Source organism: Eretmochelys imbricata, chromosome 12 (assembly GCF_965152235.1).
Source record: "Eretmochelys imbricata isolate rEreImb1 chromosome 12, rEreImb1.hap1, whole genome shotgun sequence".
Taxonomy (NCBI): Eukaryota; Metazoa; Chordata; order Testudines; family Cheloniidae; genus Eretmochelys; species Eretmochelys imbricata.
Window position 1 is genome coordinate 37,762,811 of NC_135583.1, and position 14,678 is coordinate 37,777,488.

The 14,678-nt window shown below is 44.0% G+C and overlaps 1 protein-coding gene across 1 annotated transcript in view; it reads right to left on the minus strand.

Moving 5' to 3' along the window:
• ZCCHC14 (zinc finger CCHC-type containing 14) overlaps nucleotides 1–12,217 on the minus strand; it is an 88,290-nt gene extending 76,073 nt beyond the window's left edge. Inside the window, exon 1 of the mRNA XM_077831318.1 lies at nucleotides 11,492–12,217. Coding sequence (XP_077687444.1) covers nucleotides 11,492–12,055 — 564 coding nt within the window. The 5' untranslated portion in view covers nucleotides 12,056–12,217. The remainder of the gene's footprint in view (nucleotides 1–11,491) is intronic.
• Nucleotides 12,218–14,678: the final 2,461 nt, after the last annotated feature.

A 14,678-nucleotide genomic window follows, 5' to 3' on the forward strand; every position in this document is an offset into this window, starting at 1 on the left:
GTTGAGGGAAAAATCCACATAATGTTGCAGATATGAAAAATAACTAAGGATTGGGGAGGCAGGAATCTTAGAAAGTAATGGGCTCCACTAATTTTTCACCCTGTAAATTACATTGTCTGAGAGCTTCCTCTAACTCAATTTAAGATTTTTTTTTTATTTTTTTCATTTCCAGACCTCTCAGGTTTGGGGCCACATATAGAGAATATTTAACAATTTTGTTCCATCTTTTATAAAGTCTTGGGGAAAATTTAAATAGCAGTCCTTTCAATCTCCAATTAGCATGAGCTAAATATTGTGGGATCATTCAGATACTACAGTACTGTTTTAGAATACCCACTCAACCAAAAGATGTTACAGCTGAAGACTGCAGACTGGGACAGGGTCTCTCCTCTTTTCTGGGTTTTTAGGTACATAGCTGCTTCTAAAAAGTGAACCGAGTGATTTAGGCTTCCATTTAAAAAAAAAAACACCCCAGAAAAACAAAAACCTACCCATCCCTCTCAGTGTTACTCATTTCAATTTCCTAACTAGCAATAGGAGACTAGGTCACCATTCTAAGTTTGATCCATGAAGCATGAAAACCAGGGGCTAGGCTCCAAGATGCTGTCTGAGGCCCCAGTTCTGCCAACTTTTGCATATGTGAGTAACCTCATGCATGCCTGTAGTCCCAATGAAGTGAAAGGGACTATTCACAGGTACGTCTGCAAGACTAGGGCATTACTGATCTTAGATATAGGCTTTTCTCTTTAAAATCCATGATACCACTGCTCACCTTCTTAAATTTACACACGTAGTTAAGACCTTTGCTGGACTGGGGCTTAAATGCCTCAGAAAGTGAATACTGGGAATTTGCCCATATCCAACAATCAATGGCCAATGCTGAGCCAGGGCAAGCTTCATTGGCACAAATCATGGCTTTCCTTGCCTATACTTGGGCATGCCTTGGTGTAGCTTCACTGGGGGCCAGCCATCAATACTGGTGTAAACAAGTCAAATTCCAGATACACACCCTTGGAATAAATCCTGAGTAGGAATCTCTCTTTCAGTTTCTTAAATGCAGAAAGATTTATGGGTGAGCTGCGAAGGATTTTTAAAGAGTCTGGCTTGTGTCCTCTTGTTTTTTTATGACTCAAACAAATTCCTGCTCCTGCCTTTTTACGTGTTTCTGACTTTTTGTTGTTGTTTGTTTTAAATCTTAGACCTTGTCTGCATTAGGAATTCTGGCCACCAATGTAGCAACACTTGTGCAATCCCAGTCTAGTATAGAAATGGAAAGCTGTGATTTGCACTGCAGCAGCATACCCTGGTTTTAAATCACAGTAAGCTCTAGTGGTACAAATCACTGCTTGGCTTTCCCTATCTAACTAGGGGCTCATACAGTGCAGTTACACAGATGGCTATTCACTGATGGCTGGAATTGGGATAAATCTCCAGTGTAGAAAAGGCCTTAGAAATACCATGAAGGTCAAGTCTAGTCATCCCTGCTGTTGCTGGACAACATTCTGCATATCACAGAGCAGATGATGATGATCTGGTGGTCCATTCTCACTGTAAATTCTGACTCTGTGTGTATTATATGCTCACAGACCTTAATCAAAGGTGTGGCAAATGCTGACTCTTTAATAGGGCTGTCAAGTGATTAATGTGATTAGTTTTTTTAAAAAGCTAATTGCGATTAATCGCACTGTTAAACAATAATAGGTACATTTAAATATTTATTTATCTATTTATTTAAATATTTTTGGATGTTTTCTACTTTTTCAAATATATTGAAGTATGACAGAATACAAAGCATACAGCAATTACTTTATATTTCTTTTTATTACAATATATGCACTGTAAAAAACAAAAGAAATTGTATATTTCAATTCACCTAATACAAGTACTGTAGTGCTACCTCTTTAAAATGAAAGTTGAACTTACAAATGTAGAATTATGTACAAAAAAAACAGCATTCAAAAACAAAACAATGTAAAACTTTAGAACCTACAAGTCCACTCAGTCCTACTTCAGCCAATTGCTTAGACAAACAAGTCTGGTTACAATTTGCAGGAGATAACGCTGCCCATGTCTTGTTTAAGTCACCTGAAAGTGAGAACAGGCGTTCGTATGGCATTGCTGTAGCCGGCATCGCAAGTTATTTATGTGCCAGATGTGCTAAAGCTTCATATGTCCCTTCATGCTTCAACCACAATTCCAGAAGACATGAGTTCATACTGATGATGGGTTCTGCTCGATAATGATCCAAAGCAGAGCTGACCGACGCATGTTCATTTTCATCAACTGGAGTCAGATGCCACCAGCAGAAGGTTGATTTTCTTTTTTGGTGGTTCAGGTTCTGTAGTTTCCACATCGGAGCATTGCTCTTTTAAGACTTCTGAAAGCATTCTCCCACACCTCATCTCTCTCAGATTTTGGAAGGCACTTCAGATTCTTAAACCTTGGGTCGAGTGCTGTATCTATCCTTAGAAATCTCACCTTGGTACCTTCTTTGAGTTTTGTCAAATCTGCTGTGAAAAGTGTTCTTAAAATGAACATGTGCTGGGTCATCATCCGAGACTGCTATAACATGAAACATATGGCAGAATGCAGGTAAGACAGAACAGGAAACATACAATTCTCCCTCAAGGAGTTAAGTCACAAATTTAATTAACATTTTTTTTAATGAGCATCATCAGCATGGAAGCATGTCCTCTGGAATGATGGCCAAAGTATGAAGAACATATGAACGTTTAGTGTATCTAGCATGTAAATACCTAGCAATGCCAGCTACAAAAGTGCCATGCGAACGCCTATTCTCACTTTCAGGTGACACTGTAAATAAAAGTAGTCAGCAGTATCTCTTGTAAATGTAAACAAACTTGTTTGTTTTAGCAATTGGCTGAATAAGAAGACGGACTGAGTGAACTTGTAGGCTCTAAAGTTCTACATTGTTTTGTTTTTGAGTGCAGTTATGTAACAAAAACAAAATCTACATTTGTAAGTTACACTTTCACGATAAAGAGATTGCACGACAGTACCTTAATTGTGAAGTGAATTGAAAAATACTATTTCTTTTGCTTATTTTTACAGTGAAGTATTTGTAATTATTAATAATAATATAAAGTGAACACTTTGTATTCTGTGTTGTAATAGAAATCAATATATTTGAAAACATAAAAAAAATCCAAAAATATTCAATAAATGTCAATTGGTATTCTATTGTTTAACAGTGCGATTAATCATGATTAATTTTTTAAATTGCTGTTAATATTTTTGAGTTGATCGCATGAGTTAACTGTGATTAATCAACTTTACTCTTTAATAAAGATTTCCTTTGTCCAGAAACCTTTACTAAAATTCCATAATGCACACAGGGCCATAGAATCTTCCAGAACACACAAAACCTGAGCTACTGCTGTAAAGCAAACAAAATTTCCTTTAAAAGAAGACTTCAGCTTTAAAAAAAAAAAATAAATAGAAAAAAATCATCATTAAGCAGCAAGAGGACACAACACAACAAGACCAGAAGTTCCACAGCTTTCATGCAATTCTGAATTATAGTATTTATGGGGTGAGAAATAATGGGAAATACCGTTAATCTTTCCCCTCCACTCACTGAATCGTCACTAATATTTGATATATATAATGCAGTTTTGAGCACCTAAATTAGTTACCTACTGCATAAAAGAGTCAGATCTTTTCAAATTTATAAACCATTTAAAAGGATTCAGGCCTTTTTTTAGATTTTCCATTTGAGATCAGAAAGAAGTTCATGCAAGTATAGACTGTGGATCACTTCTATATTCTGCCAGTACAACTTTTATTTTAAATAGTAAAGCAGTCAACAGAAGACAGCTTAATACTAACAGTGACTTAGGCACGTATCAGCATGATCTGATATGCAGTCTCTATCCTGAACTACACAGTATTTTAATGTATGATTTGAGATTAAACGTGCATAAATTTCTCCTTACGTTCTTGATAGGGCTTTTGTTTATACAATTTTTTAAGGCGAAATCTCTCCAGTAGCAAGAGGCAGACCCACCATCTATACAATTACATACATATGTGTACAATTTTAGCTGCAGGTATTCACAGTATGATTCATATCTACAAAGAAAGCAACAAAACACATTGACACTTGCACTAAGTATCATGCAGGTCCATCTTATTGGTCCACTTGAAAGTATCCAAGACTTCCAGTATAGGGCTTTTTGTCTGTCTTTCTCTAAACCTTTAGACCATCTCTAAATTTGGAAAGTTTACAAAACAATTCCCAGCCAGCATCAGTGGTAATAGTAGCCAAAGCATGAACAAGGTTCCTGCAGCCAGACCTGATTTTATCACCACTTAATTAAATCTACTGAAAGCATGTTTAATCAACACTGTGGTTAAAAAATCATCTGGCCATTGAGGCTAGCACCATTTCAGCTGAACAGGTGACAGTACTGGTTGATACACTCGAAAGGAAGCCTACACTACAAAATTAAGTCAACCTAAGTTACGTTGATGTACAGCCACCACAATAATTGAATCAGTTTTACATGTCCACACGATGCTCTTTGTGTTGGCGGTGCACGTCCTCACTGGGAGCACTTGCACTGATTTAACTGCCAGCATGGTGCATTGTGGAACAGTTTCTGAAAGGCAGCAACAGTTGATGTAAGCAACGCAGAGTACACTGACACTGCATCAACCTAACTACATCAACTTAAGGCCTATGCCTCTCGCAGAGGGAGAGTTATTAAGTCGGTGTAGTGAGCAAGTTACATTGATGAGAGCTACATTTTAGTGTAAACGCTTGCAGAGTTAGGTCGACATAAGCTACCTTATGTCAATCTAACTCTGTCGCATAGACTAGGCCTTAGGCATCAAAATAGTGTTATGCTTCTTTTGCAGTTGCCAACTCCCAGCATCGCATTTGAGAGGTCAGAGGGGAAGAGAAGGAAAGGCAAGCCTTATATTTGTTGAAGTGCAAATCAGGCAGTGAACGGACTTCTAGTTTGCCTTGTCACTGGAATAATTCACAGATACTCTGATCTCACTGACTAACAACTCACAGATTCAGAAGGACATGTGAACAAGGTAAAATCCATATTTTAAAACAGTGAATATAGGTTTAAAAAATGCTGTTAGATAGTGACAATATTCACATATAAAACAGGAAAATAGGGGCTGGGGAAAGCCAGCCACTGTTTAAAAGCAACATTTTCTAGTATATCATTGACTCTTCAACTCTTCAATTAAAAAGTTATTCCTAAGCAATTGGTCTGATTATTTTTGGATCCTTTTTAGTTAATTATGAAGGCTTTAAAACTGCATATTGTGCAGTATTTTAGTTTAAAAGTGTCAGTGATTTCAAACACTGTTGAGGTATATAATTATATTGTTAGCAGTTACCCAAAAGCTAAGTAGGTTGGCAGTTTACTGCCCCACATACTCAATGCAAAACTCACACAAGATGTGGATTTGGACGACACCAACACCATTGTCTTTACTGCCTTTTATATTTCTCCTAATTTACATACAGGCAAAGCAATTCTTGATTCATCCTGCTCTCTTCCCTTTTACAAATATTGAACATTTCAAAGGGAAAAAAATCCAAACCTTCTCTCCCAAGTTTCATATAGAGCTAATTTTAACAGCTAAGTTATGTCATTGAAAATAATCTACAACAGAAAGGCTAATAGCCCTTAACTATACTCATGGGAATAGCATCTCTAGAATTAGCACTTCTTTTGTTTTCAGCAAAAACAACAAAACCTCAAAATGGCAAAACACAAAATATACTCTGCAACTCACTCACACAGGACATGGCTTCAAGGGAAAAGTTATTATTAGACATATTGGAGTAATAATTAGAAGGCTCAATCAGGATCAGAGCCCCCTTGTGCTTGGCGCTGTGCAAACACACAGAAAGAGACAGGCCCTGTCGCAATAACCAGCTAAAGAATCATAGCACCTCAATTTATGCAATTCAAATCATACATTTAAAAACACAGATTTTTAACTGACTGGTTAAATACTTCAAAACAAGGTTGCTTTTCAACACCTTTGAAGTTGCACACTGAAATGTTTATGTGTGGTTAACAATTGCTAGCTTTGCTTTTCCATGGGTGGTTTATACACAGTTTGAGCACTGATTTAATTAAAACAGTTTAGAGACTGGTTCAGGTAAAACAGTGCAGTCTCCTTTTATTCTATTTTATTCCTTATATTTATACTCACTTTTATTTCATATGAAGAGTGTCCTACTTCAATTTTGCTTAAGTTGTAATTGATAACAGTCAATAGATAATTAGAAAAAAAATAGTATACAAACACAGGACTTGAATACAATGATGTCATGGCTGAAGAAAAAACATCATAGTCTGCATTAAAAAAAAGTGGAGGGAAAGTCAACATCATTATGAATTGAGTGAAAGTTTTTTGGCTCTTCTATTTGGTTTCTCACAATGGAATATTCAGTCCAATTTCCAAATAAGCTTGATTTTAAATGCCTAAATAAGATTCTCATGTTAACATTCATTATACTATTGGGTAACATTCATTTAATTAAAATAAACATACTACTAATAGAGACTATTTTACCCCTTTCAAATCCTTCCTATGCAGTTATAAAAAAAACCTTTCTGGTTCATCCTATTAAACCATTTTTGTGAGAAAAAACAAGAAGCCTAGGATTAGCATTAGTAAATTCTGATAGTCCAAGTAGGGAGTCTCAACTTTCCAATCTGGAAACTCAGTACCTATGCGTAACCCACATTAACATGGTGTGGCTCACTGTACCCACGAATGGTCAGGCCACAGAGAGTTTTGTGTATGCCACTGCCTCAAAGGTAAGAGAACTGCTCCTTTAGCTCATGTAGCACAGGCTCTCACTTTTAGAGCACAGGAATTTGAATGCAGGTCCATTGATGACACAACCATGCAGTTACCATCACAAATGAAAGAGGACCAGGAAGAAAGTTAGGGCTCACACTGTCCCATCTAGGGTACCACCCACTTGTCTTGAAGTCCCTGGCTGAGACATGTGGTAGGGGAACGGCAACACTTCAATTTCTAGCCTAAACAGGTATTAACATAGTAAATGACTGAACAAGACATAATTCCTCATGATAGATTGGAGGCTAAAGATTCAATTTAAAACCAGAGTTACCCAATAGTGCTAAGAACAATCCAATTATTACCCTTCCTTTGCAAGACTGGCATAAAGCCAAAGAGCTCCTAGATAGGACTCAGGTTCAGCTTTCCAAAAAAAAAAATTATATGCACACACACACACACACACACACACACACACTTTTTCAAAATTTGGTTCCATAAAAGGATTACAAATTTCAGTTACTGTTTCCTCAGAAATATTCTCAGGTCCTTCAATCAGCTGCAGCAACACAATATAAAAACAAAACTATTTTGCATGCACCTGAAAGTAAGACCTTATCACTAAAACCAGATCCAGCGGTCAATATAGAAACCCTCTTAAGCAGCTTATTTCCAAAGTTTTAAATGAGCCCATGGAATAATATGATTGATAGATATCATATGCTACATTCTTAGAACAGAGCTGTTGGTACAGCAATTGGAGGCTGACTGGCCTACCATTCATAAGATATCAATTTGCAACAGAATCACACAACTACAGTATCATATTAACCACTGACTGTGTTACTTCCTTTCATCTGCAAACAAAATATGGCCAGAACTACTATGTAAAAGGCTCTGATTCTGCAGCTGACTCCACCCAGTCAGATCCTTACACCTGCACAGAGCCCCAGTGAAATCAGTGGGCATTCCTCAACATGGAATCAGTTGAAGGACTGATGTCCAAAATGTTACTCACCTAAGGCAGCCTTATTTCACTGTTTGTTGGAATGCCCCATTGTATAGTATTTCTTGGTCCTGGTTCAAAATTGTTTTATGTAAGTGACAGGTAGAGGAGGAAAAGTTATTGAAATACATCACCCCCAAACCCTCATCCCTGCAACAGTGGGAGTAAAATTGATATTATTAACCTGTTTTCATCTACAGTTAAAAAAAAAAAAAAAAGTATATCCTAAATCAGTGGATATCTAAAGCAAAACTTGTTCAACACCCAGAAATTTGAATTAATTAGTTCAATTTTTTTAAGCGTACTTCCTATCTCAGAGAACACCACAAGTTTCATACGACATGGTTCACCCTCAACCTTATGTGACTAGACTGGATCAGCAATCCACAGAATCAAAACTGCCCAACATCTAGATCTACCTCAGACTGGGACATGCAATCTCCTTCCAGATGTAAACATATAACACGGAACCCTGTATGTAATGAGTTTAACATTTCATGGCTATTATCCTTTTCTTCCTGATCCTTACAAAATATGCACATACTTCACTGACTGTAAATTGGAATTATTTCGACAATTACACATTTTTTTCTTCCCAGATGTGTCTTGCTTGGTATGGGAAATAACATTAACATGTTGACACAAACATCATTCAAATACCATGACAGCATTGATGTTATATTTGTGCTGGAAGAGTCACTTTCATTATAAATGCATTTTCAGAGGTTTATAGCTCCTTCCAAAATTACTCCTTTGGCCTGAAGTTTCTCATACTTGTTCACGGCCCAGAAAGGATTGGGGAGAAAGTGAGCTGTTTGTTTGTTTTTTAATTTTAGTAAAATTATGTGCGACTCCTTTTGAGCGAACTGAAAATGAAAAAAATAAAAGGTGGCCTTCATGTATTAATAGATTTTTCAGACACTGCTGCTCATGGATAATTCAAGTGTTTTCATTTTTAAATTCAAATTTGAACTATAAAGATTCCTAATCACTAAAACATTGAAAAGTTACAAATGAATGAAAATGGCAGTCACTGCCTGTGTGTTTTCCCTCTCAATGTAAGTGTGCACAGAGTACATTTATCTAGCTATGTGTTCAAAGGTCTATATACATAACTGCACAGCGCCTGTGCTGCTTATTTTGATGACAGAACATGCACTCAGCGTTGCTCTTAATTTTTCAAAATATAAAAAGCAAGGAATTTATATAAAAATACTACATTAATGCAAAATAATAGTTCAATTTTATATGGACAAAAAATAAACTATGGTTTCAATTTGGCTAGAAAACCACAACCTTTTAAAGTCACAGACACTTTAGATAAGTCATTAGGCTATTTAAATTATACACTGTATCAACAGCATGGAAGTCTAAGGTAGTTCCACTGTATCTTGTGACAAGGGACATCTCAGTGTTTAAGATGAACCCAGAGGAGTTTGTGCTCACAGGAGTTTAGCGGACATCAAATACCAACCCAGCAGAGCTTGTGCTCTGGCAAAGAAGCACAAATGATGGGGAAGGGCTGGCACTGGGAAAGTCTTTATAGAGCTCTGATGGCTGGGGCCCCAATGCAGCTTATCTTCTCCTGGCACCTGCGCTGACTCTTCTGGGTGATGTTGTGATCATGCAAACGTTATCAAGTCACATCATCACAGCATCCAAACCTGCAATGTTTGGATTTAATTGTGCACAATTAAACATGGCTGGATTGAATAAGATATATTGTTTTTCCATGCTCTTTGTCCAACTATAGATTTAAGCCAACTTCTTGTTCTAAAACGTATTAACTAGCTACCAGCATCTGAACAGCTTAGCAGCCTTCTCTTAAAAACAAATCTGAAATTGTCTCAAACAGATTATCTTAATTTCAAAAGACAATGAAAATATATACAGATGCTCCCCGACTTACGCAATCGTCCCATTCCGGAACACCTTGTGTAAGTCGAATTTTGAATAAGTTGGAAATGTATACCTGACCATTACGCCCAAAAAAACCCCACACCCCTATTTTAAGCTTATGGAACTTTTTACGTAAGTGCGTATTTGCGTAAGTCAGGTCTTGCGTAACCCAGGGAACATCTGTACAGTAAAGTGACACTAATTTTTTGTACTCCCTTAAAGAAGAGAATTTTGTTACTATGTAAACTATCAGTGTTCTTCAATACACCAGACCCTCGCTAGAACGCGGGATTTGGGATCCATGCGCGGTACCGCGTTAACATGGGGACCATGTTATAGCAGAGACCGCGCTAAAATGAATTGCAATTAAAAAAATTAAATTTGGGATCCATGGCCGCGACCGCATTATATGCAAATTTGCGCTATATAGACGCACCTTCTGGCAAGGGTCCAGTGTACCATATGTACGATTCCATGTTTAAAATACACTGCCCCAAAGGCTATTTTTCTTCTGAACACAGTGGCAAGTGACTACCAGAAGGTAATTTTTATTGGTACCAGGAAGAACAGTAGAATGGATTCTCAATCCATTTTAGAATGGCTTAAACGGTGCTGCACTTTCTCAGCTAGATAAAAATTGTATACTATTAGTGAAGACCAAAATGGTATGCTCTCAGAGGCATTCATGTCTTTGTTCCTTGAGCATGTTCACTTGGTCCTGATCCTATTTCTACAGAACTTTTGTATGCGGTAAGTTTTGCTTTTAACCACCAAGAAGGTGAGAGTGGGGAAGATGGAACTGAGGTCTGTATATTTGTTCTATTCCTTATTTTGATTTGATGTCATGCTTCTTCTGCAGAATAGAAACCATAAGATTAAGTATTCGTATGGAGGCTCCTCCTGCAGTTAATTATATCCTTATAGCCTGTACTGAAAATATTTTTCCATCTATACATCATTCACAACAAAAAATTAAATTGAACAAAAAGTAAAACTGTAACCTCTGCTTGTTGGCTCCATATATTTTGAGACAAGGAAACAAAATGTTGAGAAAAAGCACCCAGATGTCCACAGCCGAGTATAACCTCCCCCTCCCCCCCCAAACTTTCAAATCTAAGGCAGCAGTATCCAAAGGAATGTACAACTAGAAGGAAACTTATGTTACGGGACACCTCCAACACGTACCTACCCATCTTAGGCAAAGATCCAGCTCCCACTGAATTCGATAGTTTTATCGGTCCATTAAGCAGCCACTTTAAGTACAACTCCAGTGCAATTTTGTTCAGCATTTAGATAGCCTCTCCTACTGGGTTATGGTTAAGTGGGACCTAGACTCACCAAAATTTCACTGCCACCAGACAGACACTTCTAACAAACCTAATTCCTAACCCTCCAGTTCTTAATCCTTGAAGACAGATGCTGACTCCCATTTCCAGCTAGATTTTCCATGTCTTTCTCCCTCGCTAGTCTTTGATCTGCTACCCATGAAGTGAGGCAGTCCAGTTAGTCCAAGCCCATTTCTGTTGATCTACTTGTGACTCACTGATGAATGTCCCCCTTCTGATTATGACACAGATCCCAAGGATCCTAGATGAATCTCTGACCATCCCATCTACTAGGCAATTGATTTTTGCTGTTCCCTTAGGTTGTCACTTATCAATAGAATGTTTGAGTGGTAGGAAGGAGAAAATATGTGGCTATGTTGTTTAAGCCTTCAAAAAAATAGTTTGAGATATTACCCAAACCCTGAAAGGAAGAGTGCGAGGTTGCAATACCCACCTTATGGCAGCCAGGGTACGTTGCCATGGTGCTAAGAGTGGGGATGCTGGGATTCTTGCTGGTGCTGGCCATGATGTTTTGGATCTGGGTAAGCTCTTGCCTCAGTACCTGCTTCTGGTGGAAGCTAAATGCAGGGTGGTTGGACGCCATAGTGAAGAGCAAGAGAAATTCATCCCCAGTGCGGCCCTCGTTGAGCTGCAGCCCATAGTTGTTGATGACAGAATCAATGTGGGTAAGTGTGCGGAAGAGGACTCCAGCTGCCTCTCGGTGTGCAGACCCCAACAAGGCAAGGGATACCAGCAGTTTGCTACGTACCACCTCATCTGTCAAGTTAGTGAGGCTACCCAAGTCAGCAGGGTTGTTGGCCTTGATTTCAGAGTCACGTAGGGAGTGATAGTCCTTGCGGGCCAAGTCCTCTAAGCAGGCACCTAGAAAGCGCAGTTCAAGTGGGATGCACAGGTCCAGGAGGCCACAGAGAAATTCCACTCGCTGCGGGGAGGGCAGTTCTGAGAACCAGCGGTACACACTGTCCCTCTGCAGCCGTGGGCATCGCTTCTCTACCATGTTGCTCCTGCAGCTACCACCACCTGCACCAGTGCTGGTGCCCCCCCGGGAACAGGGGAGATACACACTGGGGAGTGAAGGAAAGTGCCCAAACAAAAGGGAGGGAAGCGGGGGAATGGGACCCTGAGAGGTAAGTGCCCAGATACAAGAAGGGGGCACCCTAAGAGCAATACACACTGGGTCCCAAACAGTAAAAATCCAGGAAAATCAGGGACCTCACATTAGGGGTGAGATACAGATGGGGGGGATGCAGAGACACACAGGGACCCTGGAGGAGGGGTTGCTGATGGGGGGGGATGTGGGGATACGCAGGGATCCCGGGGGGCGGGGGAGAGGAGGCTTCCAGTGGTGGGGATGAGGAGACACGCAAGGACCCTGGTAGGGAGGGGCAGGAGGACCCCAGAGAAGGGTTTCCAATGGAGTGATGAGATGACACGCAGGGACCCCAAGGAGGGGTTACTGATGGGGATGTGGGGACATGCAGAGACCCTGCGGATTAGTGATGGAGGATGACAGGACACACAGGGAACCAGGATGGGGTTAGTGATGCGGGGGGGAGCTGACGGGACACGCGGGGGCCCGGGAGGGGGCTAGTGATGTGGGGGGGAGCTGACGGGACACGCGGGGGCCCGGGAGGGGGTTAGTGATGGGGGGGGCAGCTGACGGGACACCCGGGGGCCCGGGAGGGGGTTAGTGATGGGGGGGCAGCTGACGGGACACCCGGGGGCCTGGGAGGGGGTTAGTGATGGGGGGGGCAGCTGACGGGACACGCGGGGGCCCGGGAGGGGGTTAGAGATGGGGGGGGAGCTGACGGGACACCCAGGGGCCCGGGAGGGGGTTAGTGATGGGGAGGGGGAGATGACGGGACACCCAGGGGCCCGGGAGGGGGAGATGACGGGACACCCAGGGGCCCGGGAGGGGGTTAGTGATGGGGAGGGGGAGATGACTGGACACCCGGGGGCCCGGGAGGGGGTTAGTGATGGGGAGATGACGGGACACCCAGGGGCCCGGGAGGGGGTTAGTGATGGGGAGATGACGGGACACCCGGGGGCCCGGGAGGGGGTTAGTGATGGGGGGGGGAGATGACGGGACACCCGGGGGCCCGGGAGGGGGTTAGTGATGGGGGAGAGATGACGGGACACGCGGGGGCCCGGGAGGGAGTCAGAGATGGGGGGGGAGATGACGGGACACGCGGGGGGCCTAAAGGGATTTAGTGATGGGGGGGAGATGACGGGACACGCAGGGGCCCGGGAGGGGGTCAGTGAGGGGGGGAGATGACGGGACACGTGGGGGCCCGGGAGGGGGTCAGTGATGTGGGGGGAGATGACGGGACACGCGGGGGCCCGGGAGGGGGTCAGTGATGTGGGGGGAGATGACGGGACACACGGGGGCCCAGGAGGGGGTCAGTGATGTGGGGGGAGATGACGGGACACCCGGGGGCCCGGGAGGGAGTCAGTGATGGGGAGGAAGATGACGGGACACGCGGGGGCCCGGGAGGGAGTCAGTGATGGGGAGGGAGATGACGGGACACGCAGGGGCCCGGGAGAGGGTCAGTGAGGGGGGGGAGATGACGGGACACGCGGGGGCCCGGGAGGGGGTCAGTGGGGGGGGGAGATGACGGGACACGCGGGAGCCCGGGAGGGAGTTAGTGATGGGGGGGAAGATGACGGGACACGCGGGGGCCCGGGAGGGAGTTAGTGATGGGGGGGGAGATGACGGGACACGCGGGGGCCCGGGAGGGAGTTAGTGATGGGGGGGGAGATGACGGGACACGCGGGGGCCCGGGAGGGAGTTAGTGATGGGGGGGGAGATGACGGGACACGCGGGGGCCCGGGAGGGAGTTAGTGATGGGGGGGAAGATGACGGGACACGCGGGGGGCCAGGAGGGGGTCAGTGAGGGGGGGGAGATGACGGGACACGCGGGGGGCCGGGAGGGGGTCAGTGAGGGGGGGAGATGACGGGACACGCGGGGGGCCGGGAGGGAGTCAGTGATGGGGGGGGAGATGACGGGACACGCGGGGGGCCTAAAGGGATTTAGTGATGGGGGGGAGATGACGGGACACCCGGGGGGCCGGGAAGGGGTCAGTGATGGGGGGGGGAAGATGACGGGACACCCGGTGGGCCGGGAGGGGGTCAGTGATGGGGGGGGAAGATGACGGGACACCCGGGGGGCCGGGAGGGGGTCAGTGAGGGGGGGGGAGATGACGGGACACGCGGGGGGCCCGGGAGGGGGTCAGTGAGGGGGACAGCGGTCCGGGGCGACGCGGCACAAGGGACCCCGGGACCCCAGGGCGCCGGCAGCCGGGTGAGGCCGGGCTCCGCGGGCCGAGGAAGCGGGGCACGCTGCCCTCTCGCTCCCCGCGGCCGGGCGGGGGAGCAGGCCCGAGGGGCCGGGGAGCTGCGGGGGGCAGGCCGGGGATGCCGGGCCAGGCCCCCGGGTATCAGCGGGCGCAGGGCAGCGCCGCGTCCCTGCCCCGGGCGGCTCGGCAGAAGCAGGTCCCTGGGCCGCTCCCCTCACGGGGCGGCTCCTTCCCTCCGCTTCAGCCCCGCTCGCTCCATCCTCCGCCGGCCTCCCAGGAGCCCCGCGCCCCCTCCGCGAGCCTGTTCCTCCGGCTGGGCCCCG